Source organism: Carcharhinus amblyrhynchos, chromosome 14 (assembly GCF_965287045.1).
Source record: "Carcharhinus amblyrhynchos chromosome 14, sCarAmb.v2.hapA, whole genome shotgun sequence".
Classification (NCBI taxonomy): Eukaryota; Metazoa; Chordata; class Chondrichthyes; order Carcharhiniformes; family Carcharhinidae; genus Carcharhinus; species Carcharhinus amblyrhynchos.
The window spans coordinates 50,222,052-50,249,535 of NC_137337.1; the positions used below are offsets into that span (position 1 = coordinate 50,222,052).

The 27,484-nt window shown below is 40.8% G+C and overlaps 1 protein-coding gene across 2 annotated transcripts; it reads right to left on the bottom strand.

Annotated features, from left to right (window-relative positions):
* Window positions 1-26,574, bottom strand: srp54 (signal recognition particle 54). 2 transcript variants are annotated; one of them, XM_080202846.1, is made up of 17 exons: window positions 26,480-26,574; window positions 26,223-26,382; window positions 26,020-26,126; window positions 21,249-21,340; window positions 20,430-20,514; window positions 20,242-20,346; window positions 19,486-19,552; window positions 17,661-17,718; window positions 14,286-14,436; window positions 14,045-14,193; window positions 12,773-12,873; window positions 12,608-12,694; window positions 12,453-12,526; window positions 12,058-12,166; window positions 6,650-6,820; window positions 5,280-5,375; window positions 1-566 (listed from the first exon to the last, which is right to left on the bottom strand). In XM_080202846.1, the coding sequence occupies exons 3-17, from the start codon at window positions 26,095-26,097 to the stop codon at window positions 475-477; spliced, it is 1,515 nt and encodes a 504-aa protein (XP_080058972.1). In that variant the 5' UTR covers window positions 26,098-26,126; window positions 26,223-26,382; window positions 26,480-26,574; the 3' UTR covers window positions 1-474. The 2 variants fall into 2 exon arrangements, with proteins under 2 accessions (XP_080058972.1, XP_080058973.1); XM_080202847.1 differs by having other exon boundaries at window positions 26,020-26,148; window positions 26,223-26,547.
* Window positions 26,575-27,484: the final 910 nt, after the last annotated feature.

Consider the following 27,484-nt stretch of genomic DNA (forward strand, 5'->3'; position numbering starts at 1 on the left):
TTTTTGTAAGAAGCAAATTCATTTATGAAAAACTTCATTGTTTTTGAACAAAGCATTTACAAATTATACATTGTTTGCTTCTTTGGGCAAACAATTTTCTTTCAGAAGTAAATTAATGTAATCCTACTTTTACATGATTAATTTAATTAAATGTTTTATATTTGTATTTTACAGCATAAAGAGAAACATACTTGAAAAATATTAGCTAAAGGAATATTTTATTTCACCCAGTACTAAGTGAGCACTCCACTCAATGAAACTTTAGCCATTACAGAACCAAAACTCCATTTTCTTTTCTGCTCAACAAATCCAAATGGAATACAAGGAAAGCAATTGTGTACCAATGTTATTCAATAATTTCGAAACGTTAAAAATTCTCAACCACTTGCTCCCTACCCCATATCCTCTCCCCAATAAAAGAAAAATTGTTATAGTCCCAGCTTTAGACTTGCCAGTTTATTTAAGGCATTTGTTTCAAAGGTTGTTGAATCCCATCATGCCTTTCATGTTGCCAGTAGCACCTTGTTGAAACTGTCTCATCATTGTCTGTAGACCAGCCATGCCACCTAGAATGGAAGGAAAGAACCGTTAGTAAAAATTCTACAAACAAAAGCAATCATAACATTTTAAATTGCACTCGCAGATCCTCTGATACAGCTTCACACGCCCAATAACTTGACAGCAGTGGAGAAAATCCGTGCAGGCATTTCTGGAGGTAACAACAGTCTGAGGGGGGAACTCAATATGGTTACCGGAACCAGAAAGATTTTATGAATGCCAAGATAAATTTCGAAATCCAAAAATAATGGGGAGCAAGTCTCTGCCCTCAACTCAGGTATTACTGAAATCCTCATCTATGACTTGGTTAAGTCAAGGCTTGGGACTATTCTAATGCTTTCTTGGCCATCTCTCACTTTGCATCTTTGGCTTACCTGAGCTCATTCAAAAATCTGCGATCCGTAACCTCACTCAAACCAAGGTCTCTTCATCTACGACCAATTGTACTCAGTAACCTGCATGGGCATAATTTCCAATGCAGTGGCAATTGAATCAGATTGCACTGCCACTTAAAAGTTCTAACTTGAACTCTGGCCATCCTATCCTGACTGACATTTCAATTCAGGGCAGGCAAAATTTGGCAAGCGCAACGTGTCCTGCAGCTTAGCGTAGAGGGCTTAGAGTCACGTGTAAGGAATCTACACCCCTTTTTACAGTACTAGCTGCTGCTGATCATGTAGTTCGCAACAACTTTCCTACACTATTCCTGTATCCCATAATGTTTTATATTTAATCTGTAAAAATCTGAGTCTTCAACATACCGAATGTCAGAGTCTCCACAGCCTTCAGGCAGAGAACTCCCAAGAATCATCATCCTTCTTCGGAAGTGAAAAAAATTCCTCCTTATTCTCAGTCCTAAATAACTTGCCCCTTATTCCGAGACAGTGTTCGCTGATGCCAGACACCTAAACTGGAAAAACATCCTTCCTGCATCTATCAAGTACTGGAAAAATGTTGTGTCTGAATGAGATCACCTCTCATTGTTCCAAACTCCAGAGAATCAAGTTTATTTAATCTTTTCTCTGGAGAACAATCCCTCCATCCCAGGATCCATCATCAATGAACCCTCCATGGAAAGTACATATTTCTTTCAGTAAGGAATGTAAACTAAAGTCTGACCAAGGCTGTTCATAATTTCAGGTCATTTAACAAGAATTCTTTACCCTTGATCTCACATCTCTTGCAATGTAAGTCACCCTACCATTTGCCCAAATTGCTTGCTGTATCTGCATGTTAGCTTTCAGTGACTGATGAACAAAGACACCCAAATCCCTTTGAAATTTATGCTTCTCAGCCTCTTACAATTTATGAAATACTTGGGTGTTTTATTTTTCCTAAAATCAATCACCTCACATTTCTCCACATTATGTTCCATTTGCCCAATGTTTTCCCATTTCTCCAAATACCCTTGAAACATCTTTGCATCATCTTGACAACTTGCAGTTTCATTTCATCTGCAAACTTGGAAATATTACATTTAATCCTCATCCAAATCATGGATATAGTTTATGAATAACTGGAGCACCTGCCAACCTGAAAATAACCCATTCCCACCTTTTTTCCTGTCTCAATCCATGCCACTATATTACTTCCAATCCAATATACTTATTTTATTTACTAATCTATATGGGACCTTCTCCAAAGCTTTCTGAAAATCTAAATATACCACACTAACTGGTTTTGCTTTATTTATTCCTTCAGTTACATTCTCAAAAACTCAGATTTGTTGAACATGGTTTTATAAAAAGGAAATCATGTTAATACCATCTTTCCTACCATTATTTTTTTTTTAAAGTGACCTGAAAACATCCTTTTAGATCTAGCAATTCCACTACAACTGATGTAAGGCTAACTGGTCTGTAGTTCAGATTTCTCTCTCCCTTGTTTTTCAAATGGTGGGGTTACATTTATCAGTATCCAATCTCCAGGAACCACAGTATATAGAATTTTGAAAGTTAACCACCAGTGCATCTACTACCTCTATGACCATCTCTTTCAACACTAAGATGTAGTTCATCAGGTCCAGGGGTTTATCTACTTCAAGTCTTATTAATTTCTCATACCTGTTTTCTTACTCAATATTAATATCTTGTGGGAATGAGGAACTACAAATCCCTTGACTCTCCATTATTTTTGGGAAGTTAAGTTTTTCCTCCGTGAAGACACACTATCACCGTCAGCTCTAAGATGCTCACTAAAACCTTACCACGCTGATCAAGCTTTGGCTAAGTTGCCTTAATATCTCGTTGTAAAATTTTGTTTGATAACACTTGGTAAAACATTCCAAGCATCTTCACACGATGCTAGAGAAATGACGTTTTCTATTTTAGAGCATTGCCTTTAACCAAGCCAAGCTATTCCAGTACAACACTGGAATCTAGTCGGTAATATTGAAATTTGTCCAGATCAATTGGCATCCATTCCATCTACTCATGATCATCAGCAAAGTGATGGAAATTGCCATCAACACTGCGATCACATAGCACTTATTCAACAATAACCAGCTCACTGGCACTCAGTTTCGGTTCCACTAGGACCACTCAGCTCCGGACCTTACATCCTCAGTCCACACATGGACAGAAGAGGTCAACTCAGGGCTGAAGTCAAAGTGACTACCCTTCACATTAAGGCAGAATTTGACTAAATGTATTGAGGAGATCCAGAAACCTGGCATCATTGAAAATCAGGGAAAACTCTACTCTGGTTGGAGTCATATCTGGCACAAAGGAAGATTGTTGTGGTTTTGAGAGATCAATCATTAGTGACATCTAGGGAGTGAAGAGTTCCTGAAGTTAATGCTACCCAACCACCTTCAACTGCCTCATCAGTGACCTTCCTTCCATAATAAGGTCAGAAGTGGGGATGTTCACTGATGACTGTACAAGGTTCAGTACCATTAGTGACTCAGATACTGAAGTAGTCCATATCTAAATGGATTAAGACCTGGATAACATTCAGGCTTGGGCTGACAAGTAGTTTGTAACATCAACATTGTGCAGGTGCCAAGAAATGACCATCTCCAACAGAGAATCTACCCAACTCCCCTGTAAATGGTATTACCATCACTGAAACCCCCATGCAAGGGGGGTGGGGGGGGTGTGGGGGGCAGGGTGGTAGAACATTGACCAGAAATTTAAATTGATGAGCTACATATATTTTGTGACTACAAGACAAAGTCAGAGGCTGGGAATTCTACAACAAATAAGTCATTTCCCAGCTCAAAGCCAGAACACCCTGGTTAGGTGGTACCTCTTCACCAGTGGCACAGTGCCAGTTGTGTACACCATCTACAAGCTACAACGCAGCAACTCACCAACACTCCTTAGACAACACCTCTCAAACTCACGGTCACTATCACCTTGAAGGACGAAGGGTAATAAATGCAAACACCACTACCTGCAAGTTTCCTTTCCAAGCTAGAAACTACATCACCGTTTCTTCACCGTTCCTGGGTCAAAATCCTGGAACTTCCTTCCCATCAGCAAGTAGGTATATCTACATCATATGAACTGCAGTGGTACAAGGTGGCTGACCAGCTCCTTCTTAAGGCAGAGTTGAGTAGTAATTGCTGGCCTGGCTAGTGGTATCACATCCATGAAAGGATAAGTTAAAAAAAATTGAAGCTCAAGTTTGAGAACCTGACAGCCAGTTTGGACAATTTCCATAATCAAAATATATTATAAATCAGGGTGCAGGTATTTCTAAAGAGGAAAAAAATCAAAAGATATGCTAGAATGTTGGCAAGTTGTGTAGATAGGAAGGAAAATTTTAATTAAATTAGAATCATAGTCAGAGGTTAAAAGCATGGAAACAAGCCCTTTGGCCCAACTTGTGCATGCCACTCTTTTTTTAAACCCCTATGCTAGTCCCAATTGCCCACATTTGGCCCATATCCCTCTATACCCATCTTACCCATGTAACTGTCTAAACACTTTTGACTAGACAAAATTGTATTGCCTCTATGACTACTTCTGGCAGCTTGTTCCAAACACTCACCACGCTATGTGTGAAAGAATTGCCCCTCTGGACACTTTTGTATCACTCCTGTCTCACCTTAAACCTATGCCTTCTCATTTTAGGTTCCTCTACCTTTGCGAAAGATATTGACTCTCTAGCTGATTTACGTCCCTCATTATTTTATAGACCTCTATAAAATCACCCTGAACCTTTTATGCTCCAGAGGAAAAAAAAAGTCCCAGTCTAGCCAGCCTCTCCTTATAACTCAAACCATCAAGTCCCAGTAGCATCCTGGTAAATCTTTGCTGCACTCTTTCTAGTTTAATAATATCCTTTCTATAATAGAGTGACCAGAACTGTACACAGTATCCCAATGTGGCCTTTTCAACGTCTTGTTGAACTTCAACAAGATGTCCCAAATCCTGTATTCAATGTTCTGACCAATGAAACCAAGCATGCCTTCTTCACCACTCTGTCCACCTGTGACTCCACTTTCAAGGAGTTATGAACTTGTACCCCAAGAAGTCTTTTTTCTGCAACTCTTCCCACCACCCTACCATTAACTGAACCTGGGCAGGACAATCTACCAAAATGCATCATCTTGCATTTATCTAAAATAAAATCATCTGCCATTCATCAGCCCACTAGCCCAACTGATCAAAATTCCATGCAGAGATAACCTCCTTCACTGTCCAAGATGTCACCAATCTTGCTGTCATCTGCAAACTTACTAACCATGCCTCTTATATTACTGAGATACTTACCCATATGATGAAGAACTCTTGGATCCATCATTTTAGCCATTTGCTGGTTGAGTTTGGCCATCTGAGATGGGTTGACATTTTTGGACATATCACCACCTACAAGCAACAAACAGATTTTTGTAAAATACAAGCGAGTTAATCTGAATTATCAAATTTACTGAGAAACAAGGAAATTACAAGAATCAGTATTTTTAAAAAGCCTGAATTCATTGGCTACAATCTTGCATGATATTTTGTGTACAATACTTAGTTTAGAATATGTTCGATTGCACTTGAGGCTTCAATAGCTTTTTAAGAATTCTTTAATGCTGTCACTAGAAAGGCCAGAAATTTTGTCACAACTGCCCTTCAGAAAGCCACCTTCTTGAAACACTATGGTCTATTTGGTTCAGATACACTCATTTTACCTTTGAGTACCAGGATTTTGAATCGGTGACAGAAGGAATGGCAATATAATTCCAAGTCAGGGTGTTTTGGAATTTTCCACCCAGTGGGCTGTGGAAACTATCACTGAGCACGTTCAACACAGAAACAGATACATTTCTGGATGCTAATGACATCAAGGGATATGGGAATGGTGGAAAAGGCAGCTCAGCTGTTCAAATAGCCAATTCCTGTGCTTGTGCGCACAACTTGAAGGGGAACTTGGCATGTGGTGATGTTCCCATACATTTGCTGCCCATGTTCTTCCAGGTCGTATAAATCACAGGTCTGGAAGATGCTGTCAAAGGAGCTTTGGTGAGTTGCTGCAGTGCATCTTGTAGATGATACACTGCTGCCACTGTGTGCAGGAGGTGAGCAAGTACATGTTTAAGGTGATATGTGAGATGTGAGGTGCCATTCAGATGGGCTGCTTTGTCCTGGAATGTGTCAAGCTTTTTAAGCATCGTTGGAGCTGTGCTCATCCAGGCAAGACAACAGCATTCCATCACAGTCCTGACATGTGCCTCGTAGACAGTGGACAGGCTTTGGGGAATTAGGAAATCAGTTACTCACCACAGGATTCTTCATCTGACCTGCTCTTGTATCCTCAGTATTTCTATGGTAGACCAGTTCAGTTTCTGGTCAGTGCTGACCTCCAGTATGCTTATGGATGATTCAACAATGGTAATGCCATTGAATGTCAAGGGGAAATGGTTGGATTCTGTCCTGTTGGAGATGGTCATTGCCTGGCACTTGTGCAGTGTGAATGTTACTTGCCACTTATTAGCCCAAGACTGTACCAAGTCTTGCTGCATATGGACATGGATTGCTTCAATGTCTGATAAGTTACAAATGAGACTGAACTAGACATGCTTATCAAGACATAATACAGTAAACATGATCATGATTACTCTGGACTTCTACAGTGCTATGAAGCCTTTACAAACCTTTGAAAAGGCCTTTGATTCCTCCCATTTTTTTGACCATTTGAGCAAACTTTGTATATTGAGTCAGAAGTTCCTGAACATCTCGGGTTGTAACACCAGCTCCTCGGGCAACTCTCTGGATCCTTCCTGGCTGTTTACTGAAGAGTTTAGCACCATCTTTATTGTCAAGTTCTGTGTGGGGTAGGGGGAGATGGTAATATCAGTATATAGTGATTAAGCTACCTTAATGCACAATTTTAAAAATTGTAATCGCATGTCAATGTGCTAATGGGCAGACACAAAAATAGAAAGGTTAACATTGGCTTTTATCAAAAGGAACTGGAATGCCAAAGGGAGGACGTTGTGCTTCCTTTAAAGAGAGATGCAGGTCAGACACCATCTGGTACGCTACTTTGAGTTCTGGATTTTTAGCATATGGAGTTCGGTTGCAGATTAACATATGGCTGCAGGGATGGTGTTGGAGAGAGGGTTTCATTTGCTTGGATAATGGAGCACATTTTGGGGAAGATGGGACCTGTACAAAGAGGACAGTTTGCACCTGAACCAGAAGGGCAGTAATACCCTGGGAGGGAAATTTGCTACGGCTCTTCAGGTAGGTTTAAGCTAATTTGTCAGGGAGATGGGGAAATGAGATGTAGTCCAAAAGCCAGTGTTGAGGGTCGCGAGATACTGAGGAAGGTATCAAGGTCGCAGGAGTGTACAGGCAGACAGGATGGTGGGTTGAAGTGCCTCTACTTCAAAATGCAAGGAGCATCAGGAATAAGGTAGGTGAATTTGCAGCATGGATTAGTACTTGGGACATGATGTTGTGGCCATTACAGAGACATGGTTCAAACAGGGACAGGAGAGATTGTTCACAGTTTTGGGGTATAGATGTTTCAGTAGGAGTAGGGAAGGCAGTAAAAGAAGTGGAGAACTGGCATTGTTAATCAAGGATAGTTTAACGGGTGCTGAAAGGCATTGAGGGCTAACTGCCCACTGAGGTAATATGGACTGAACTTAGAAATAGGAAAGGATTGGTCATGTCGTTCTGAGTTTTCTATAGGCCCCCTAATAGTAACAGAGAAATGGAGAAGGAAATGGCAAAGCAAATTATGGATAGGTGTGGAGGTCACACGGTAGTTATCGTGGGTGACTTTAACTTTCCCAATATTGATTGGAACCTTTATAAGTCGAATACTTCAGATGGGACACTTTGTACACAGTGTGTGCAGGAGAGTTTCCTGACACCATGTGGTGGATAAGCCGACAAGAGGTGGGGGCCACATTGGACTTGGTACTGGGTAACGAACTGGGCCAAGTGTTAGATTTGTTTGTGGGAGAGCACTTTGGAGATAGTGACCACAATTCGGTGTCCTTCATTATTGTAATGGAAAGGGATAGGGTCACACGGCAGGTCAGGGTTTATATTTGGGACAGGGGTGATTATGATGCAATTAGGCAAGAATTAGGGAAGCAAAAGGAAGAAAAAGGAAGCATATGTAAGGATGAAAAATCAACGTTCGGTTGGGTCGCTTGAGTGTTACAAGGTAGCTAGGAATGAGTTATAAAAAAAGGGCTGAGGAGATCCAAGAGGGGGCATGAGAAGTCCCTGGCTGGTCAGATAAGAGTAAAAAGTCTTGGGGTTTTCTCTTATGTGAGAAATAAAAGAATGACCAGGTTGAGGTTAGGGCCAATAAAGCATGGTAGTGGAAACTTGTGCATGGAGTCAGAAGAGATAGGTGAGGCGTTGAATGAATACTTTTCTTCAGTGTTCACAAAGGAGAGGGGCCATCTTTGTGATAATGAGTGTGTGATACAGGCTGATAGGATGGAGGAGATAGATGTTCTGAGGGAAGATGTATTAGCAATTTTGAAAAACCTGAGGGTAAATAAGTCCCTTGGGCCAGATGGGATACATCCGAGGATACTTTGGGAGGCAAGGGGTGAGATTGCAGGGTCTTTAGCTTTGATCTTTGGGTCCTCACTGTCCATGGGGATTGTGCCAGAGGGCTGGAGAGTAGCAAATGTTTTTCCTTTCTTGAAGAAAGGAAATAGGAATGGTAATTATAGGCCAGTTAATCTCACCTCGGTGGTCGGTAAGTTAACAGAAAGGGTCCTGAGAGATAGGATTTATTACCATTTGGAAAGATGCAGTTTAATCCAGGGTAGTCATGACGGTTTCATGAGGGATAAGTCCTGCCTCACAAATTTGATTGAATTCTTTGAGGAGCTAAGTGTGTAGACGAAGGCAGAGCAGTTGACGTCGTATACGTGGACCTTAGTAAAGCGTTTGATAAGGTTCCCCATGGTAGGCTTATGAAGATAAGGAGCTGTGGGTTAGAAAACAATTTGGCCGATTAGATAAGTAACTGGCTGTCTCACAGAAGAAAGAGGGTGGTGGCGGAAGGAAAATTTTCAGACTGGAGGCCAGTTACCAGCAGTGTACCACAGGGGTCAGTGCTGGGTTCTCTGTTATTTGTGATTATCAATGACTTGAAAGAGAGGACTGAAGGATTGGTTAGTAAATTTGCTGACGACACTAAGTAGTGGATGAGGTGGAAGGCTCTTGCAGGCTGCAAAGAGACACTGATAGGATGCAGAGCTGGGCTAAAAAGTGGCAGATGGAGTTTAACCCTGCTAAGTGCAAGGTGATTCATTTTGGTAGGACAAACTTGAATGCAGATTACAGGGTCAATGGCAGGGTTCTGAGGAACGTGGAGGAACAGAGATCTTGGGGTTCATATCCCCAGATCTCTGAAGGTTGCCACTCAAATGGATAGACCCGTCAAGATGACTTATGTGTGTTAGCGTTTATTAACAGGGGGTTTGAGTTTAAGAGCCGTGGGGTTATGCTGCAACTACACTGGACGTTGGTGAGACCACATTTGGAATATTTGTGTTTAGTTCTGGCCAGCTCACAAGAAGAATGTGGAAGCATTGGAGAGACTGCAGGGGAGATTTACCAGGATGCTACCTGGTTTGGAGGGTAGGTCTTATGAGGAAAGGTTGAGGGAGCTAGGGCTTTTCTCTGTAGAGTGGAGGAGGATGAGAGGCGACTTAGAGGTTTATAAGATGAGGGGGATAGATAAGAGGAAGTGGACAGACTATCTTCTCCGTGGATGTAGCTGTTACTAGGGGGCATAACTATAAGGTTCATGGTGGGAGATATAGGAGGGATGTGCAAGGTAGATTCTTCACTCAGAGGTTGGGGTGTGGAATGCACTTTCTGCTGAGATAATGCAGTCACAGTTTAGGAACTTTCAAGCGGTTACTGGATAGGCACATGGAGTACACTAGAATGATAGGGAGTAGGATAGCTTGATCTTGGGTTTGGACATAGCTTGGCACTACATTGAGGGCTGAACGTCTGTACTGTTCTATGTTCTACAGATCAGCCATAATCTCATTGAATGGCAAAACTGGTAAAAGGATTGAAATGACCTGCTGCTCTTCCTAGGTACCCCACTTCTGGACATGCTTTCATTGGTGGATGTACTGCAATTTTATGACAATAATGCCAGGACTGGAAGGGTTAAATTGTCAAGGATGATAGTCATAGTCTTGACTCATTTCCCTTCAGTACATAAGATTGAGGACTGATTTCAAAGTGGTGGCACGGTTGCAGTGGTTAGCACTGCTGCTTCACAGCTCCAGGGTCCTGGGTTCGATTCTCAGCTCAGGTCACTGTCTGTGTGGAGTTTGCATGTTCTCCCCGTGTTTGCGTGGGTTTCCTCCCACAGTCCAAAGATGTGCAGGTTAGGTTGATTGGCTATGCTAAGAAATTGCCCCTTAGTGTCCAGGGTAGCGGAGGTTAGAGGGATTAGTGGGTATAATATGTCAAGATATGGGCGTCAGGCCTGGGTGGGATTGTGTTTGGTGCAGAAGGGCCTCTTTCTGCAGTGTAGGGTTCTATGGTCAAAGAGATGTTTAAAGTAATAAATAGATTAAGTTGGTTGGAGATTTTCTCGTCAACATCCAGAGTAAGACAGCATAATCTTAAAATCAAGGCAGAGTGATTCATGAATGTAATCAGGGAATACTTCTACCCACAAACTCTCCCAAATGGCTCTAGATATGAACTGTAAAGTCATTCACCCCCCTCTAACTGGGAGCAGAATTAAATTGGATCATATTTGATCTGCAACTTAACTCCATCTACCACTCATCCTATTCTCTCAGCCTTAATATCCTTGTCTTACTTTAAAAAATTAACTGACCTGCTATCCAGAGCAATTTTGGAAGTTGGGGGCAGGGAGGGTGCTGAGATTTCCACATTGCATCTGGCTTTTTTCATATCAACCCTGAATAGCCCAATTTTAAATTCATTTTGCTCCTTGGTTCTACCTTGACACCTCTAAATTTCCCACCCCTCGGTCATCTTATGCATCTTAACTGAATCACCTCTTTCTTGCAGCTCAACACTAACTTGCAGTCTTTTGTATTTCATCCTCCTTCAGATAATGGCCACTAATAATTAGCAAGTTAAATTACATTTTATGCCTGTCCACTCACTTTAATTACATCTCACTGAGACCTTTAAGTCACACGATGCTTCTGCAATTTCTAATTTGCCATTTAGATTACACTTTGATCCATCTTTTCCTGCAGAATATCAAATGACACCACAGAATTAGCCAATGAGTTGCAGGCAGCCAGAGATGTATAGCAATCCATGGCCCATAATTTCTGATCTCCAGGGCAGTACCCCAAAGATGTGCCAGGGTAAACCACATCTTTGAATAATTCTAGGGATCTTTCAGAAATTGTTACCCATGTAAGGCAGTGGTGAGGATAAAGGCCCTGACCCCTGCTACCGCCCACGCCCTACACTGCTGCGCACCCCACCGCCCCGACCCTCAGTCACACTACCACCCTGATCATCCCAAGAACCACTACCACCCTGATCTCTCACACCACTGCCACGACCCTGATCTTAACCTCAATCACCCGTCCTTGTCACCGTTATCCCGACCCATGAGTGCCCCACCCTCGCCAGTCCCTCCACCACCACCTAGACTCTTGAGCATCCTCACACCATGCCCCACAGCACCACCTTGACTTCACACAACTTCACCATCCCAACAGCTCCCCCCCAATGAAGAGGACCATGGGAACACAGCACAAGATGTCATTTGTAACTTGGGCTATTTTGTGCTACAAGAATGGAAATTGGACTTGAAGGAACCAATAGTAGGAGACAGAAGCAGCAAAAGGAGATCCTACTTTTTGAATTAATTTGTAGGACCTAGGCATCACTCATTGGAGATGGGGGGCAATAGTTTGCAGAGTCAAGGATGACTGAAGACAGGAGTTCAAAATAAATAAATAGGAAGCCAAAAGCTGTTCAGCTTTTGTAAACATTTACAGTTACCATATCTATCTTGATCCATAAATCCAGCACAGCACACAAAGTAATACCAAAATACCTTGGTCATTCATACTGTCCATTATGGTCATCAATTTCTTTAACCTAGACCTTGATTCTTGTTCATTGCCTTTACTCATGAAATCAGTTCCAAAACCAGGGATCATACCCTAAAACAGAGGCATAGCTGGCATTAAACAGGGAAACAAATTGATTATGGGGGGAAAAAATGGGGACATTAAGATTTACAATTGAACCAAACAATAAAAACAACAACAAGAGGCATGCAATTACACAAGGCAATGCCTTTTCAGTACAAAGTATAATCATAATTCTTTTATAAACACTAATATGTAAACATACTTCATCCCAGCTTAAAATAAGAATGCTTGTTGAACAAATTACACCAGATTTTACTTCACCTAGTTGTAGGATAGAAAACATTTAAAAACATACCATTATCTGACCGAAAGGTCCCATCTTCATAATGTTTTGAAACTGTTCATACATATCTCGGAGCGTAAACTGGCCTATAAAACAAATAGCCAGCTATTAAAATATTTTGTTTTACATTCTCCTCTGCCCTCCTCCCATTTTAAGGTTATGCTTACCATGTTTAAGCTTGTCTATTAATTCTTCATTGTCATCCAATTTCAGCTCATTTACCTTGTCAATTAAACCTTCAATATCACCCATACCTGGAATACAGAAAACAGAAGTTTTAGTGAATGATATCATTTACAAATATGTACACATAAAATGACTGGAAAACATACCAAGAAGTTTGCTAATGAAGGGCTGTGTTTTGAATGGTTCAAAATCATCTATGTGTTCTCCAGTACCAATAAAAATTATTGGGCTTTTGGTGGCAGCAACTCTGCAAGAAAATGAAATTTTAGTTAACAGCAACAAATGCTATCCCTCACGTGTCAGGACTGCTTAAAATTTTGTCCAAATATAAAGCAAAATAATTAGAAAACTTCCATTCGCTTCAAAGTTCAACGCGTGTTTTGGCCTGAAATCGACTGAAATTCAAGTAAGGATAACATTTAGTGCTTTGCTGATAAAAGAAAAAAAAGTTTAAATCAGCTTTTCTCAAAAAACATACATCTTAGGCATTTGTCCTCTAATATTTCTTCATTTTTTTGAAAAGAATTGTTCAAAGTTCAGCGCTTTAGCTAAACTAACAGTTCCAAAGTATTAATACACATTCCCAATCTATACAATTCAAGCTAAGCTCACACACTCATGTGGGACTCCATCATCAAGTTGAAACCCAGGGATGGTCAGGGATCTTCAATAAAACTTTACTGAAGGAAGGAATCAAAAGATAAAAGGCAATTCACTGTAAAGGCCAAGTTATTGAATATATTCAAGGTTGCAAATGACAGATCTTTGAACTATTGGCAGGTCGAGGGTGATGAGAAACAGGTGGACAAATGGAATAGTGACCAAGATCAGATCAGCCATGATCTTATTGAATAACAGAGGAAGCTTGATGGACTGTATGACTTAGTCCGATGCCAGTGCATTTCCTTGAAATAAAGGAATTTTGGTATCAATTTGGCCACGTTAAATTTTTGTAGAAAATAGCAAAAGTAAATTTTCTGAGATTCACTGCTTTGAATTCCATGCCATAAGCAAACGTCAGCCACAGGTTAATGGCCAGTAATAGACTGAGGTAAAATGAGCTTCAAAATAAGCCAGTGTTTTAAAGAATGGAAAGCATAAAAAGGTACAACACTGAAATGACAAGTGTGTCAATGTCATGACAAAAAAAAAGCACCTACTTCATTCATTTTAAAAACAAGCAGCTTCCTGAATCAAACTTAGCCCTCATCTTTAAAACACCAAATGTACTTAGTTTTAAGCCGAAAATCAATTGTATGTTCACCATACTTACAAAATGACATTTCATCTACTAATTTGGATTTGATAATAGCACATTTAAAGAGGACTGTTGTACCCTTCATGATTGAACTATTTATGATTTTGTTATGCTCAAAAATGAAACAACATTTCAAGGGAAAGAAAACTGGATCACTTACGCACTGAGAGCACCTCCTCCTTTTGCATGACCATCGAGCTTAGTTACAATTACTGATGCAACGTCCACTTTATCTTTGAAAGCCTTTGCCTGTGCTTCACAAGCTTGACCAACTGATGCATCCATTACATAAACAATGTTATCTGGTTGCTGAAATGGATTTCAAACAGTTAGGTATCTATTTTCCACAACAACTACTTCACAAGTCAAAGTATGTTTTCATGGTCACATTTGAAACTTACTATGGCATTTGAAACTTGCAACATTTCTTCAAATAAAGAATCTTCTTGTTTATGTCGACCACTGGTATCAACAATTATTATCTCAAAGTTTTCTTTTTTAAACTTCTCCACACCTTCTGCAGCTATGATCACTGGATCCATTTCTGTATAGCTAATTAAAAAAAAACAGGATTTCTGATTAGCGCTTTCATGTCAATTTCCATCAATTGTTGTTTCGCTAATGAAGACACATGTTCAGCAATAAACCTACATTTGACTGGAACATGCTAGCAGAAAACCCACTTCCAATTTCTCCCTCCCATGCCCACTGCCAAAAATCAACCTGACATGTCATCACCACTCCAATCACTCCTTCCCACTACAACTTAAAATAACAGAAAATGCCAAAAAATCTGCCTAACTTCTGGGATTACAAATACCAGAACTACACTTGGATGTTGTTGCTCAGTTACTCAAAAAAATTTCAATTCAGTTATGCTACATTTTCAAATTTTACTTCAAGTTGAACGAAAATAAAATGACTCAAAATTAAAATATTTCAAATTAAGCATTTAGATCATTAGGATGAACCGATTCCATACCAAACTATTCAAGCTAACATGACCTGGGTATTACTTTGCATTATGAAACTGGAGAGGTAACATTTAAAAAAGTATACCACCAAGCTCAAATTATAGGTGCTAGCTCTGATGAAAGGCAAAATTACTGTTTCTCTCTCTACTGATGCTGTCAGACAAGCTCATTGCTGTCAGCATTTCGTTTTTATTTTAAATTGTAGTAGGTTAGTTTTTCCAGTTTTATGGCATTTATTAAATGCTACATCAGAGAACATACTATTTGCCCATCAATAGCATACTTACTGTTTTGTGGTTTTTGTTGAAGTGAGTAGGAGCTGAAAAACCAAGTCTAACAGAACAGATCATTGAAAACAGGAGATTCTGGCACTATTTGACCTTAAAGTTCGATGGCCTTCCCTGATATCCCAAAACTTCAGAGTTCTCTACATTTGCAATTTTCTGGTACATGTTACCAGCAGCTTCAAAAAAACTCTGATAAATTAAACAAAGAGAGGATAGGAGCCGGAGACGGCCATTTGGCTCTTTAAGCTTGCTCCGCCATTCATTAAGACCATGGCTGATCATCCAACTCAATAGCCTAATCCTGCTTTCCACCACCCCCCCATAACCTTCAAACCCATTTGCCCAAGTGCTATATCCAGCTACCTCTTGAATGCATTCAATGTTATGGCATTAACTACTTCTTGTGGTAAAGAATTCCACAAGCTCACCACTCTTTGGGTGAAAAAAATGTCTCCTCACCTCCATCCTAAGTGGTTTACCCTGAATCCTCAGTCTGTGACATCTCTCTCTGGACTCCCCCATTATAGGAGCATCCTCCCTGCATCGATCCTGTCTAGTTGTGTTAGAATTTTATAAATCTCAGATATCCCCCCCACCACCTCATTTGTCTGAACTTGAGCAAAAACAACCCTAACCTAGTCAACCTCTCCTCATACATCCTCGTAATCAGTTGATAAACCTTTGCTGCACTCCCTTGAAAACAGGAACATCCTTACTCAGAAAAGGAGACCAAAACTGCACACAGGTGTGGCTTCACCAAGGCCCTGTATAATTGCAACACATCCCCGCTCCTGTACTCAAAACCTCTAGCAATGAAGGCAAACATACCATTTTCCTTCTTCGCCGCCTGCTGCACTTAGAACATAGAACATTACAGCGCAGAACAGGCCCTTCGGCCCACGATGTTGCACCGACCAGTTAAAAAACAATGACCCACTAACCTAAACCAATCCCTTTTCGTCCATAAACCTATCCACGGATCTCTTAAACGCCCCCAAACTAGGCGCATTTACAACCGCAGCAGGCAGGGCATTCCAATACCTCACCACCCTCTGGGTAAAGAACCTACCCCTGACATCCGTCCTATAACTACCCCCCCTTAATTTAAAGCCATGCCCCCTCGTGCTAGCTTTCTCCATCCGAGGAAAAAGGCTATCACTGTCCACCCTATCTAAACCTCTAATCATCTTATATGTTTCAATAAGATCCCCTCTTAGCCGCCTTCTTTCCAGCGAAAACAACCCCAAGTCCCTCAGTCTCTCCTCATAGGACCTCCGCTCCATACCAGGCAACATCCTGGTAAACCTCCTCTGCACCCTCTCCAAAGCCTCCACATCCTTCCTGTAATGTGGGGACCAGAACTGCACACAGTACTCCAAGCGCGGCCGCACCAGAGTTGTGTACAGTTGCAACATGACGCTGCGACTCCTAAATTCAATCCCCCTACCAATAAACGCCAAGACACCGTATGCCTTAACAACCCTATCTACTTGATTCCCAACTTTCAGGGATCTATGTACACATACACCTAGATCCCTCTGTTCATCCACACTATTCAAAGTCCTCCCGTTAGCCCTATACTCGACACATCTGTTATTCCTACCAAAGTGAATTACCTCACACTTCTCCGCATTAAACTCCATCCGCCACCTCTCGGCCCAGCTCTGCAACCTGTCCAAGTCTTCCTGCAAACTATGACACCCTTCCTCACAATCTCCCACACCTCCGACTTTGGTGTCATCAGCAAATTTACTAATCCACCCAACTATACCCTCATCCAGATCATTAATAAAAATTACAAACAGCAGTGGCCCCAAAACAGATCCCTGAGGCACACCACTCGTAACCGAACTCCATGACGAATATTTACCATCAACCACTACCCTCTGTCTCCTATCTGCTAGCCAATTCCTGATCCAATTTCCTAGATTACCCTCAATCCCATACATCTGCATTTTCTGCAGAAGCCTACAGTGACTGGTGCACAAAGACACCTAGGTCCCGCAACACACTACCCTCTCCCAACTTAGTCATTCAGGTAGGAATCGGTGGTCTTGTTTTTGCTTCCAAAGTAAATAACCTCACAGTTACCCGAATTATACTGTATCTTCCATTGATTTGCCCACTCACCCAACCTGTCCAGATCATTCTGAAGGATCACCCTCCAACCGAACTTGATATCATCTGCAAGCTTTGAGATGTTACATTTTGTTCCCTCATCCAAATTTATACTGTATATTGTGCATAACTGAGGTCCCAGCACCAATCCCTGTGGCGCCCCACTAGTTACTGCCTGTCAATTTCAAAAGCATCCATTAATTCCTACTGTTTGCTCTCTGCCAACCAGTTTTCTATCCATCTCAATGCACTTCCTCCAATCCCATGCACTTCAGTCTTGCACAATAATCTCTTGTAACGTATTTACAAGTGCGATAAATTACAATCAATAGCAGTCAATGAAACTCAATTTACTGCCTATTCAATTAACACAATATTAAATAGTTATAAATACTACCTTCCATAGAATGGAATTCTTGCTTTAGTTGCATTTTGCTTCAGTTGGTCAAATGCACCTGCAGGCCAGAAAGATAACAACATGCCTTGATCTAAGCTCCATCATTCTTTAAACTCAAAAGTACTATTTTCATTGTTTCATAACAGGTTAATTGAAATATTGCAAAACAGGAGTCAAATTCTGTTCAGTTGCAGACACGGTGTATTGTCAGAACTGATTCTTCAAGAAAATAAATGTTTTATTATGTAACAAAAAAACTTTCAAAGTTACTGCAAATATCCAATCTTTAAAAGTACTACAGCTTTATTGACCCAAACAAAATTTCAGTAGATCACTGCAAGATCATTTTCCTGATACAAAATTCTGCACAAGAACCGCTCCTCAACTAGAAGAGACTTCTTTCCCCAAAATTTAGACCACTGACTTAAAAACCAATTCTAATTTATTTCTCATGCATTAAGCAATTTGACAATAAATATTTTACTGCAGTTTAAGTGTACCACATTCTTAAATTTTTAATTTATTTGTTCATGGGATGGGGGCTTCGCTGGCTTTGCCAGCATCTATTGCCTATCCCCCATTTATCCTCAAGAAGGCAGTGGTGAGCTGTCTTCTTGAACAGTTGCAGTCCATATCTGCAACTGTTATTAGGAAGGGAGTTCCAGGACTTGATGCAGATCATGACAGTATGCAAGAACTGCGATGTATTTCCAAAATAGGATGGTCAGTGGCTTGGAGAAAAGCTTCCAGATAGTGGTGTTACCATGCTTCTGCTGCCCTTGCCCTTCTAGATGGCAGGTGTTGTCAAAGGAGCTACATATTGCTGTTTATCTGCATCAATGGTGGAGAGAGTAAACATTTGTGGTTGAGGAGCCAATCAAGCAAACGACTTTGGCCTTGATAATTCAAATTTATCGTGTTGTTGGAGCTGCACTCATCTAGCCAAGTGGAGAGCGTTCCATCACACTCCTGATTGTGTATTGTAGATGGCAGTCTTTGGGGAGCCAGGAGGGAAGTTAACCGTCACAGGATTCCAAGCCATTGACCTTCCCTCGTAGCTACACTAATTATAGGGCTTGTGCACTTCAGTTTCTGTCAATGATAACCCCCAGGATATTGATAGTGGGAGATTCAACAATGGTACTGTCATTGAATGTCAGAGGGAGATGGTTAGATTCTCTCTTGTTGCAGATGTCACACAAGTGCCAAACAAGGTGCATGAGTGTACTTGCCTTTCGTTAGCCTAAGCCTTGGTAGCCAGGCCTTGCTGTATTAGGACATGGGACCGCTGAACATTGTGTAATCATGAACAAACATCTTAACATGTTATTTTATGACAGAAGGTCATCGATAAAGGTCAGGCCTAGGACACTAATACATTTTTATGACAAACCAAGTCTCATCAAAATGGCTACACAATGAATCACAACTAGCTGATTTCTGCAACATCTCGCCATTTGGATGTGCTTCTTAATTCCTCCCGCCAAAATGGAGAATTCCATATTTTCCAACATTATACTCCTAGAATGCTGTAAAATGGGCATCTTCAACAAGACTAAAAATACTCCAGTCATTGATATCAGGATCAAATTATTTTGTGACAATCAGCAGTCTTGGCAGTCACTGCTTGTGCCATGTCAGTTATGTCTGGCACATAAGAAATCAATTATTTCATAAACTAAAAAACTTGTTTGCTGAAGACACTCAAGATAAAAATATCTCTATTACCTTCATTTTAATTAATTAAAATTTTAAGCCCGAACCATATTAGATCATCAAGTATGTGCAATGCACAATAATTCTATGATTCTAATAATGTACCCACCTGCTCGAAATGTGTCTGCACATATTAAACAAGTCTTCCAACCTTTCCTTTGGAAGTAGTATGCTAGCTATAACAGAAGAATTAATAATTGATTTTGTGCCAGAAATTGAAAGACACATGACTAGTATAGGCAGCCTCCATTTTGTTAAAATTGTGTTTTCAATTCTAAATGGTCATTTTCCATGTAAACTGTTATTGAAATGAACATGTAAGTTGTTCAGTTTAAATCATTACGACTTTAAGTGTATTCTTCAAAATTAATACACTTACGTAGAATTCTACAAGTTGTAGAGCTGCACTTTCAGAAATTATTTCACACAAAAATGAAATGAAAGGAATGTGTTTGGGAATCATTGGTATAAAATCTACCATCTCGCTCAAAACAGATATGTTTAAACTTGCCATAAAATTAATTTGTCTTTGATTTGGAAAACATTATGAATTGAGAAGATCTTTTCTTGTCTTTCAGGTATTTAGTATGCAACTATACAGCATATTTAGTACAATAATCACTACTTTTTGTTCAACATCCGGCTCCAAGCTCATCACCAAAACACACTAATTCTTAAATTTAAGACTTACACCAGCTTAATTTCAAAATTTATGCCAACACTGGCTTGAATTGATCTACGCACATTTGCTTTTATTAGGGAAGTATTCTTCCTACCAGTTGATGAGCAAAATTAGGAATTAAATTTAAACCTAAACAAACTAAGTAAGACTTCAAAGAGACTCTCCCAAAAGTTAATAGAGTACCTTTGTACATGTTGTAGTTTTACCACTACCTTGAAGGCCAACAAACATGATGACATTTTGCTTTCCTTTTGTGGGGGTCCATGCTTTAACTCCTGGATCTACAAGCTAAACAATAGGTAAGTGGTAATAGACTGAATTCATACAAGAAATATACAAAAAAATTACTGTTTTCATTATGGCTCAGATACCTTGACAAGTTCCTTAAATACAGCATGTTGGATCATTCGTCTTTTGTTGAGGCCAGAGGCCATCTCTTCCAAGTCTATAGCTGCTCTAAAATAAAGTTTAGCAAAACAACACAAACTTTTAAAATAATTGAAAGTTATTTATCCATGTGGAAAGTTACAATCAACAATTTAAGTATGGTAAACACTACTTGCAAAATGGAAATTTTAAGCAAATCTCAAATTGAAGTTACAATAAAATACAGCTGCAGCTAGGTCACACCTGATGGAATTTCTCAGTATTGTGGATGACAAGTTGCTGATTTGGCTTCTGTTTTTTTGTAACAGTAATGTCCTCAACATACCAGAGGAAAATGACAGGTGTTAATACTGTAGCATGATCCATGAGATTGTTTTGACCTTGTGTGATATTACGTACATATGATTACGTGAGATTCCATATACATTATGATTGTTTATATATAATGGACAAGATCAAACTTTTCCATTTTTACATACATAGAAGCTTTCAGCTGATCTGTACTGAGCACAGCCAAAACCCCACATTAACAGAAACTGCATTAATTAATTAATGCATATACTTTAGAGAATCAGTTTTTTTTTTGGCAAATAAATATTCTTCATTTACTACAAAACTGTCAACTCCATTTCTACAGAGCTGAAATTGTACATTTCCTCCTCTGCTCTCACTTCTCTCAGCTATAAAGAATTGAACTGCACAATGATTGGTCCATAAAGAAGTTTGCATTTGTCAGCCTACCAATTCAGCTGAAGTAATTTACATGGCGACAAAGGAGAAAGTGGAAAATTAAGTTTACTTACTTGACATTTTCTCTAAGCTGTTTCACCAGTTTTATATTGACATCTGCTTCGAGTAAAGCTGTACATACTTCCTTTAACATAGCATTCAAAACCTAAGAAAAATATTCATAATTTTTAATTACTAACTTTAAGAGTATGCAGCACATCAGCTTAGATTTTAAAAATATTTCCAATATTCTCTGAAATGTGGTTTAGTTTCAGTGCAGTTTGTTGACCAGTTAGTGGAAATGTACTTTAGTGCGAGAATCAATTGCAACTCTGGGACAGTAATCAGTCATGTGGTTCCTAAGCAGTAATCCACGCATTCCAAGCCTGTTTCTACACTGTAGTCACGCAGTTTGAGATTCTGACTCTCACCATAAGCAGCAGAGTTTTTTTTTAAAATGAAATCTTTCTCATTCAATGCCATGAACGTTCACTCTGCACACACTTTAAAACAGAGGTTTTGTTCAACTTCAACCCGAGTAGCCCTCTAGGCTGGGCAGTGTGAAACATTAAAACATGCACTTCTTTCTGACAGGCTCAAGACTGGTTGCTGCTGCACATTTGGGCCAATTTTATAAATAACCGGCGACTCGGCTATCATTGTTTGTCATTATCATACTGTGGGTATGCCGGCGTTGGACTGGCGTAAACACAGTAAAAAGTCTGACAACACCAGGTTTTAGTCCAACCTATTTATTTGATAATATACTCACAAGCTTTCGGGGCATTCACCTGACGAAGGGGCTAACCCCGAAAGCTTGTGAGTATGTTATCAAATAAATAGGTTGGACTAAAACCTGGTGTTGTCAGACTTTTTACTATTATCATACTGACCAGCCAACTATCCAGACAAGATTGTTAATGACTACATCCCAATAATACCTTATCAAACAGCTATTCACCAATACTGAATGAAAAGTCAACCTTTGACAATAGCAAATGTGATAACAAGTGATGAATGCAACTGATGAAAATATGCCAGAGCTACTACATGCAAAGCTAACATCTCAACCTGTTGGAATTAGCTTCAGAAACTTGCGGATTCCTGATTAGCAAATCTGTCTGCATGGAACTGATTACTTTTCTGCACAAACCATTTCAACAATGCAAAATTACAAATTCAACAGAAGCAAAACTTATTTTGTTAGGCTACTTGGGGGGTGACAGCAAAAGGATAGGCACAGGAAGTGCAAAACATAGTAAAGAAATGACAGGGTAAAACTTAGGCGGGGCTGAAGTACGAACAGGTAGGAATAAGACAAATGTGCTTGGAAATGAGCAAGGTACCATACTTAGGTTATATAAGAACATAAGAAACAGGAACAGGAGTAGGCCATCTAGCCCTTCGAGCCTGCCCCGCCATTCAACAAGATCATGGCTGATCTGAAGTGGATCAGTTCCACTTACCCACCTGCTCCCCATAACCCTTAATTCCCTTATTGATCAGAAATCTATCTACCCGTGACTTTAACATATTCAACGAGGTAGCCTCCACCACTTCAATGGGCAGAGAATTCCAGAGATTTACCACCCTGAGTGAAGAAGTTCCTCCTCAACTTCGTTCTAAACTGCCCCCCCCTCTTATTTTGAGGCTGTGCCCTCTAGTCCTACTATGCTTTAAGTGGAAAGAACCTCTCTACTTCTACCCTATCTAGCCCTTTCATTATCTTCTAAGTCTCTATAAGATCCCCCCTCAGCCTTCTAAACTCCAACGAGTACAGACCCAGTCTATTCAATCCCTCCTCATAAGCTAACCACATCATCTCCAGTATCAGCCTGGTGAACCTTCTCTGTACTCCCTCCAAGGCCAATACATTCTTTGGCAAATAAGGGGACCAAAACTGCACATAGTACTCCAGTTGCGGCCTCACCAGTGCCTTGTACAGTTGCAGCAAGGCCTCCCTGCTTCTATATTCTATCCCCCTCGCAACAGAAGGTCAACATTCCATTCGCCTTCTTGATCACCTGCTGCACCTGCAGACTGAGTTTTCGCAATTCATGCACAAGGACCCCCAGGTCCCTCTGCACAGTAGCATGCTGCAACTTTTCACTATTCAAATAATATTCCATCCTACTATTATTTCTTCCAAAGTGGATAACCTCACATTTGCCAACGTTATACTCCATCTGCCAGGTCCTCACCCACTCACTCAGCCTATCCAGATGCTGCAGACTTTCCATGTCCTCCACGCAATTCGCTTTTCCCCTCATCTTCGTGTCATCAGCAAATTTTATTACCCTCACTCAGCCCCCTCCTCCAGATTGTCTACGTATATGGTAAACAGTTGAGGCCCCAGCACCGATCCCTGCGGCACTCCACGAGTCACCAACTGCCAACCAGAAAAGCACCAATTTATTCCAACTCTCTGCTTCCTGTTAGATAGCCAATCCTCAATCCACGCTAACACTTTACCCCCAACTCCATATACCCTAACCTTCTGCAGTAACCTTTTGAGAGACATCTTATCGAACACCTTCTGGAAATCTAAAAAGACCATATCCACCGGTTCCCTTGTGTCTACCACACTAGTCACATCTTAAAAATCCTGTAAATTCATCAACTTCCCCTTCATGAATCTATGCTGCGTCAGCTCGATCGAACCGTTCTTTTCTAGATGTCCTGCTATTTCTTCTTTAATGATGGATTCTCGCATTTTCCCAACTACGGGCATTAAGCTAACCAGCCTGTAGTTACCCACCTTTTGTCTGCTACCTTTCTCAAACAGCAGAGTTACAGTAGCCGTTTTCCAGTTTGCCAGCACCTCCCCAGAGTCCAGCGAATTTTGATAAATAACTACTAACGCATTTGCTATTACTTCTGCCATTTCTTTCAGTACCCTGGGATGCATTCCAGCCAGTCCCAGGGACTCGTCTACCTTCAGTCCCAGTAGTCTACCAACCACTACCTCTTAAGTAACAGTAACTGTATTAAGGACGTCACCTCCTACCAACCCTCTCTCTTTAATATTCGGTAAGCTACTTGTGTCCTCCACCGTGAAGACTGACAAAACCTTAAAGTCTCATCCATTTCCTCATTTCCCACCATTAAATCCCCCCTCTCATCCTCCAAGGTTCCAACATTCATTCCAGCCACTCTCCTCTTTATATATTTGTCAAAGCTTTTACTTTTTTTTAAATTTAGAGCTAGTTTAGTTTCATACTCTATCTTCCCTTTTATTGCTTTTAGTCATTCTTTGTTTTTTTTTTAAATCTTTCCCAATCTTCTAATTCCCCACTATTTTTAGCCGCTCTGTACGCATCGGTTTTTAATTTAATACTCTCCCTTATTTCCTTCGATATCCACAGCTGGTTATCCCTTTTCTTACAGTCCTTCTTTATCACTGGAATATATTTTTGCTGAGTACTGAAAAAGATCTCCTTAAAAATCCTCCACTGTTCCTCAGCTGTCCTACCAACCAGTCTGCGCCCCCAGTCTACATTAGCCAATTCTGCCCTCATCTTATCATACTCCCCTCTGTTCAGAGGATACTGGTTTAGGACCCTTCTTTCTCACCCTCCATCTGTATCAGAAATTCAACCATATTGTGATCACTCGTCCCAAGAGGATCCCTCACAAGAAGATCTCTAATTCTACCTGCCTCGTTACACAGTACCAGATCTAAAATAACTCGCTCCCTCGTAGGTTCTAAAACATACCATTCAAGGAAACTATCCCAACGGCATTCTAAGAACTCTTCCTCAAGTCCGCCGCGTCCGACTTCAGTCAAACAATCAATATGCAGGTTAAAATCCCCCATGATTATTGCTGTTCTGTTTTTGCATGCATTATTTGCTTGTTTATAGCCCACCTCACTTGAAAGTTTTTATTTGGGAGTCTATAAACCACACGCACCAGTGACTTTCTCCCTTACTATTCCTATCTCCACCCACGATTCCACGTTTTGTTCTTTAGAGCCTATATCGTCTCTCACTACCACCCTGATATTATCCTTTATTAACAGAGCTACCCCACCTCCATTTTCTTCCTGTCTGTCCTTCCTAAATATATCCAGTTCTGTGCTACTTCTTATAGAACCAGTACATTATGGAATTCAGTGCAATGAGAATGTTGAGTTATGGAATTCATTCTGTATCAAAAGATGGGCCAAATGCTTATTTTCAACTATTAATGCAACTTTTATTTTGATTTAAATTATAAACATATGAAGGAAAAAAGGATTCAGAGAAGGAAGCAAAAAGTTATAGTTAAGAGTTTGTTCTAATTTTCTGTGCCAAATTAACATCCGTGCCACAATTATGTTTCAGACAACACATCCAGTTGGTTAAATAATTAGCTGAAAATACTTCATAAAAACATGTTAAAAACCACATTCAATATTGTTGGGTGCCAACTTTGAAAAATGAGATTTCTCTCACGATAAATTCACTTTAGACAAAGCAAGACTAAATTCCATCAAACTTACCCCACACAACACAATGGAAATAGACACAGTAGGCCAAATTGCACTATGATCTTCAATGCTCTTAATAGTTTCCAACATTGAGGAATCACAATTTAAAATTTAGTTTACAACTAGCAAGTGTTTTAATTATGACACCTAGTAAAAAAAAGGTACATGTGAAAGCATTACAGGGGTGTCGGAACAGTTGTTTCAGATTGGCAATAATGTGGAACTTTTGAAGCCTTGAAATGCCCAAAAACCTGACATCTACAGGTGAGAGGGGGAAGAATCGGTTGACTTAGACTAATACGACACATTTAACTTTAAGGGACCAACAGCTACCACGTACGCCTAAATTAGTATGTCTCGCAGAGAATAAATACCTCCTCATTGATGATGGTGGCGTTGCTCAAGGACCGCAACGCAGAAGTAATTTTCCTCCCCAAATCCGCTAACACCATTTTCGCTGTTTTTTAGGTTTATTCTTTTTCTGTAGGAACAAATAAGGGAATCTGAAACCAGTTGACTGATGCCATTTGGTTACATCAAAATAAACAGCCGAATCCAGCTACCCCAACCACCTTACCAGAGAAACACGAGCCGGACCAGGCCGGGGATGGACGGCCTGCGGTTCAACAATCTGGGCAGCGGGTTCAAGCGGCAGCCTTTACTCCATCCAAGCAGAGAGGCAGGCAACGGCCCCGGCAGCCAAGGCAATCCTTCAGCAGTCCGCACACAAGCTCGGTCTGAAACACAGAAACAACACACACGCGCGCAGCAGAGTAACGCCACCCGGTCCAAGAGTGCTGGCCCACCTCGCTGCCCGCAAAGCCCCCTCCTCACCTACAGAGTCCAGGGCCGCTATCGCACTGACTAACAAACGTCACCATTAACCGTGACCTCGCCCAGACCTCACTTCCACTTCCGGGGTCACAAAGCCCTGCCCACATTCCTCACGTGCTCAGCGGGTCCTGGGGGCGCAGTGAGCCGGTGATAAACAGCAGGTCGGAGTAAAGCTTTTCCATAGAACTGTTCACAATTCCCATTGTTTCATATTTGGGGGTGGGCCTCAGTGAAATACCCCTGGACATTGGGATCGGTGAAAGGCCCTCAATCCCCTGGACACTGGGGTCAGTGAAAGACCCCTCAATCCCGTGGAGGCTGGAGTCAGTAAAATACCCTTCAATCCTCTGGGCACAGGTCAATGAAAGGCTCCCTCAATCCTCGACATTGGGGTCAGTGAAACATCCTTCAATCTCCTGGACACTGGGGTCAATGAAAAGCTCCTTCAATCCTCTGGACACTGGGGTCAGTGAAACACCCTTTAATTCTCTGTACACTGGGTCAATGAATGACCCCTCAATACACTGAACACTAGGGTCAGCTAAAATTTCTTCAATCTTCTGGACACTGGCATCAGTGAAGCACCTAGCAATCCACTTGTCACTGGGATCAGTGAAAGGTTCTTCAATCCCTGGAGACTAGGGTCTTCGAAAGACCCTTCAATACACTGGAGTAAGTGAAAGATCCTTCAATCCCTGGACACTAAACTCAGTGGGAGAATGATCAATCCCATGTTCTATGGTTAGAAAAGAGTCAATCAATCCCCTGGTCATTGGGGTCAGTGAAAAGACCCTGGTCACTGAGGTCATTGAAAGGCTATCAATCACCTGGTTATTAGGGTCAGTGAAAGGCCATTCACTCCCCTGACATTGTGCTCAGTTAAAGCAATCGATCTTCTGGACACTGGGCCTGGTGAAAGACTGCAATATCCTGGATACTGGGGTCAGTGGAATGGTCCTCAATCATAAATGGGGTTTATGAAAGGCTGGACACAAGTAACATTCA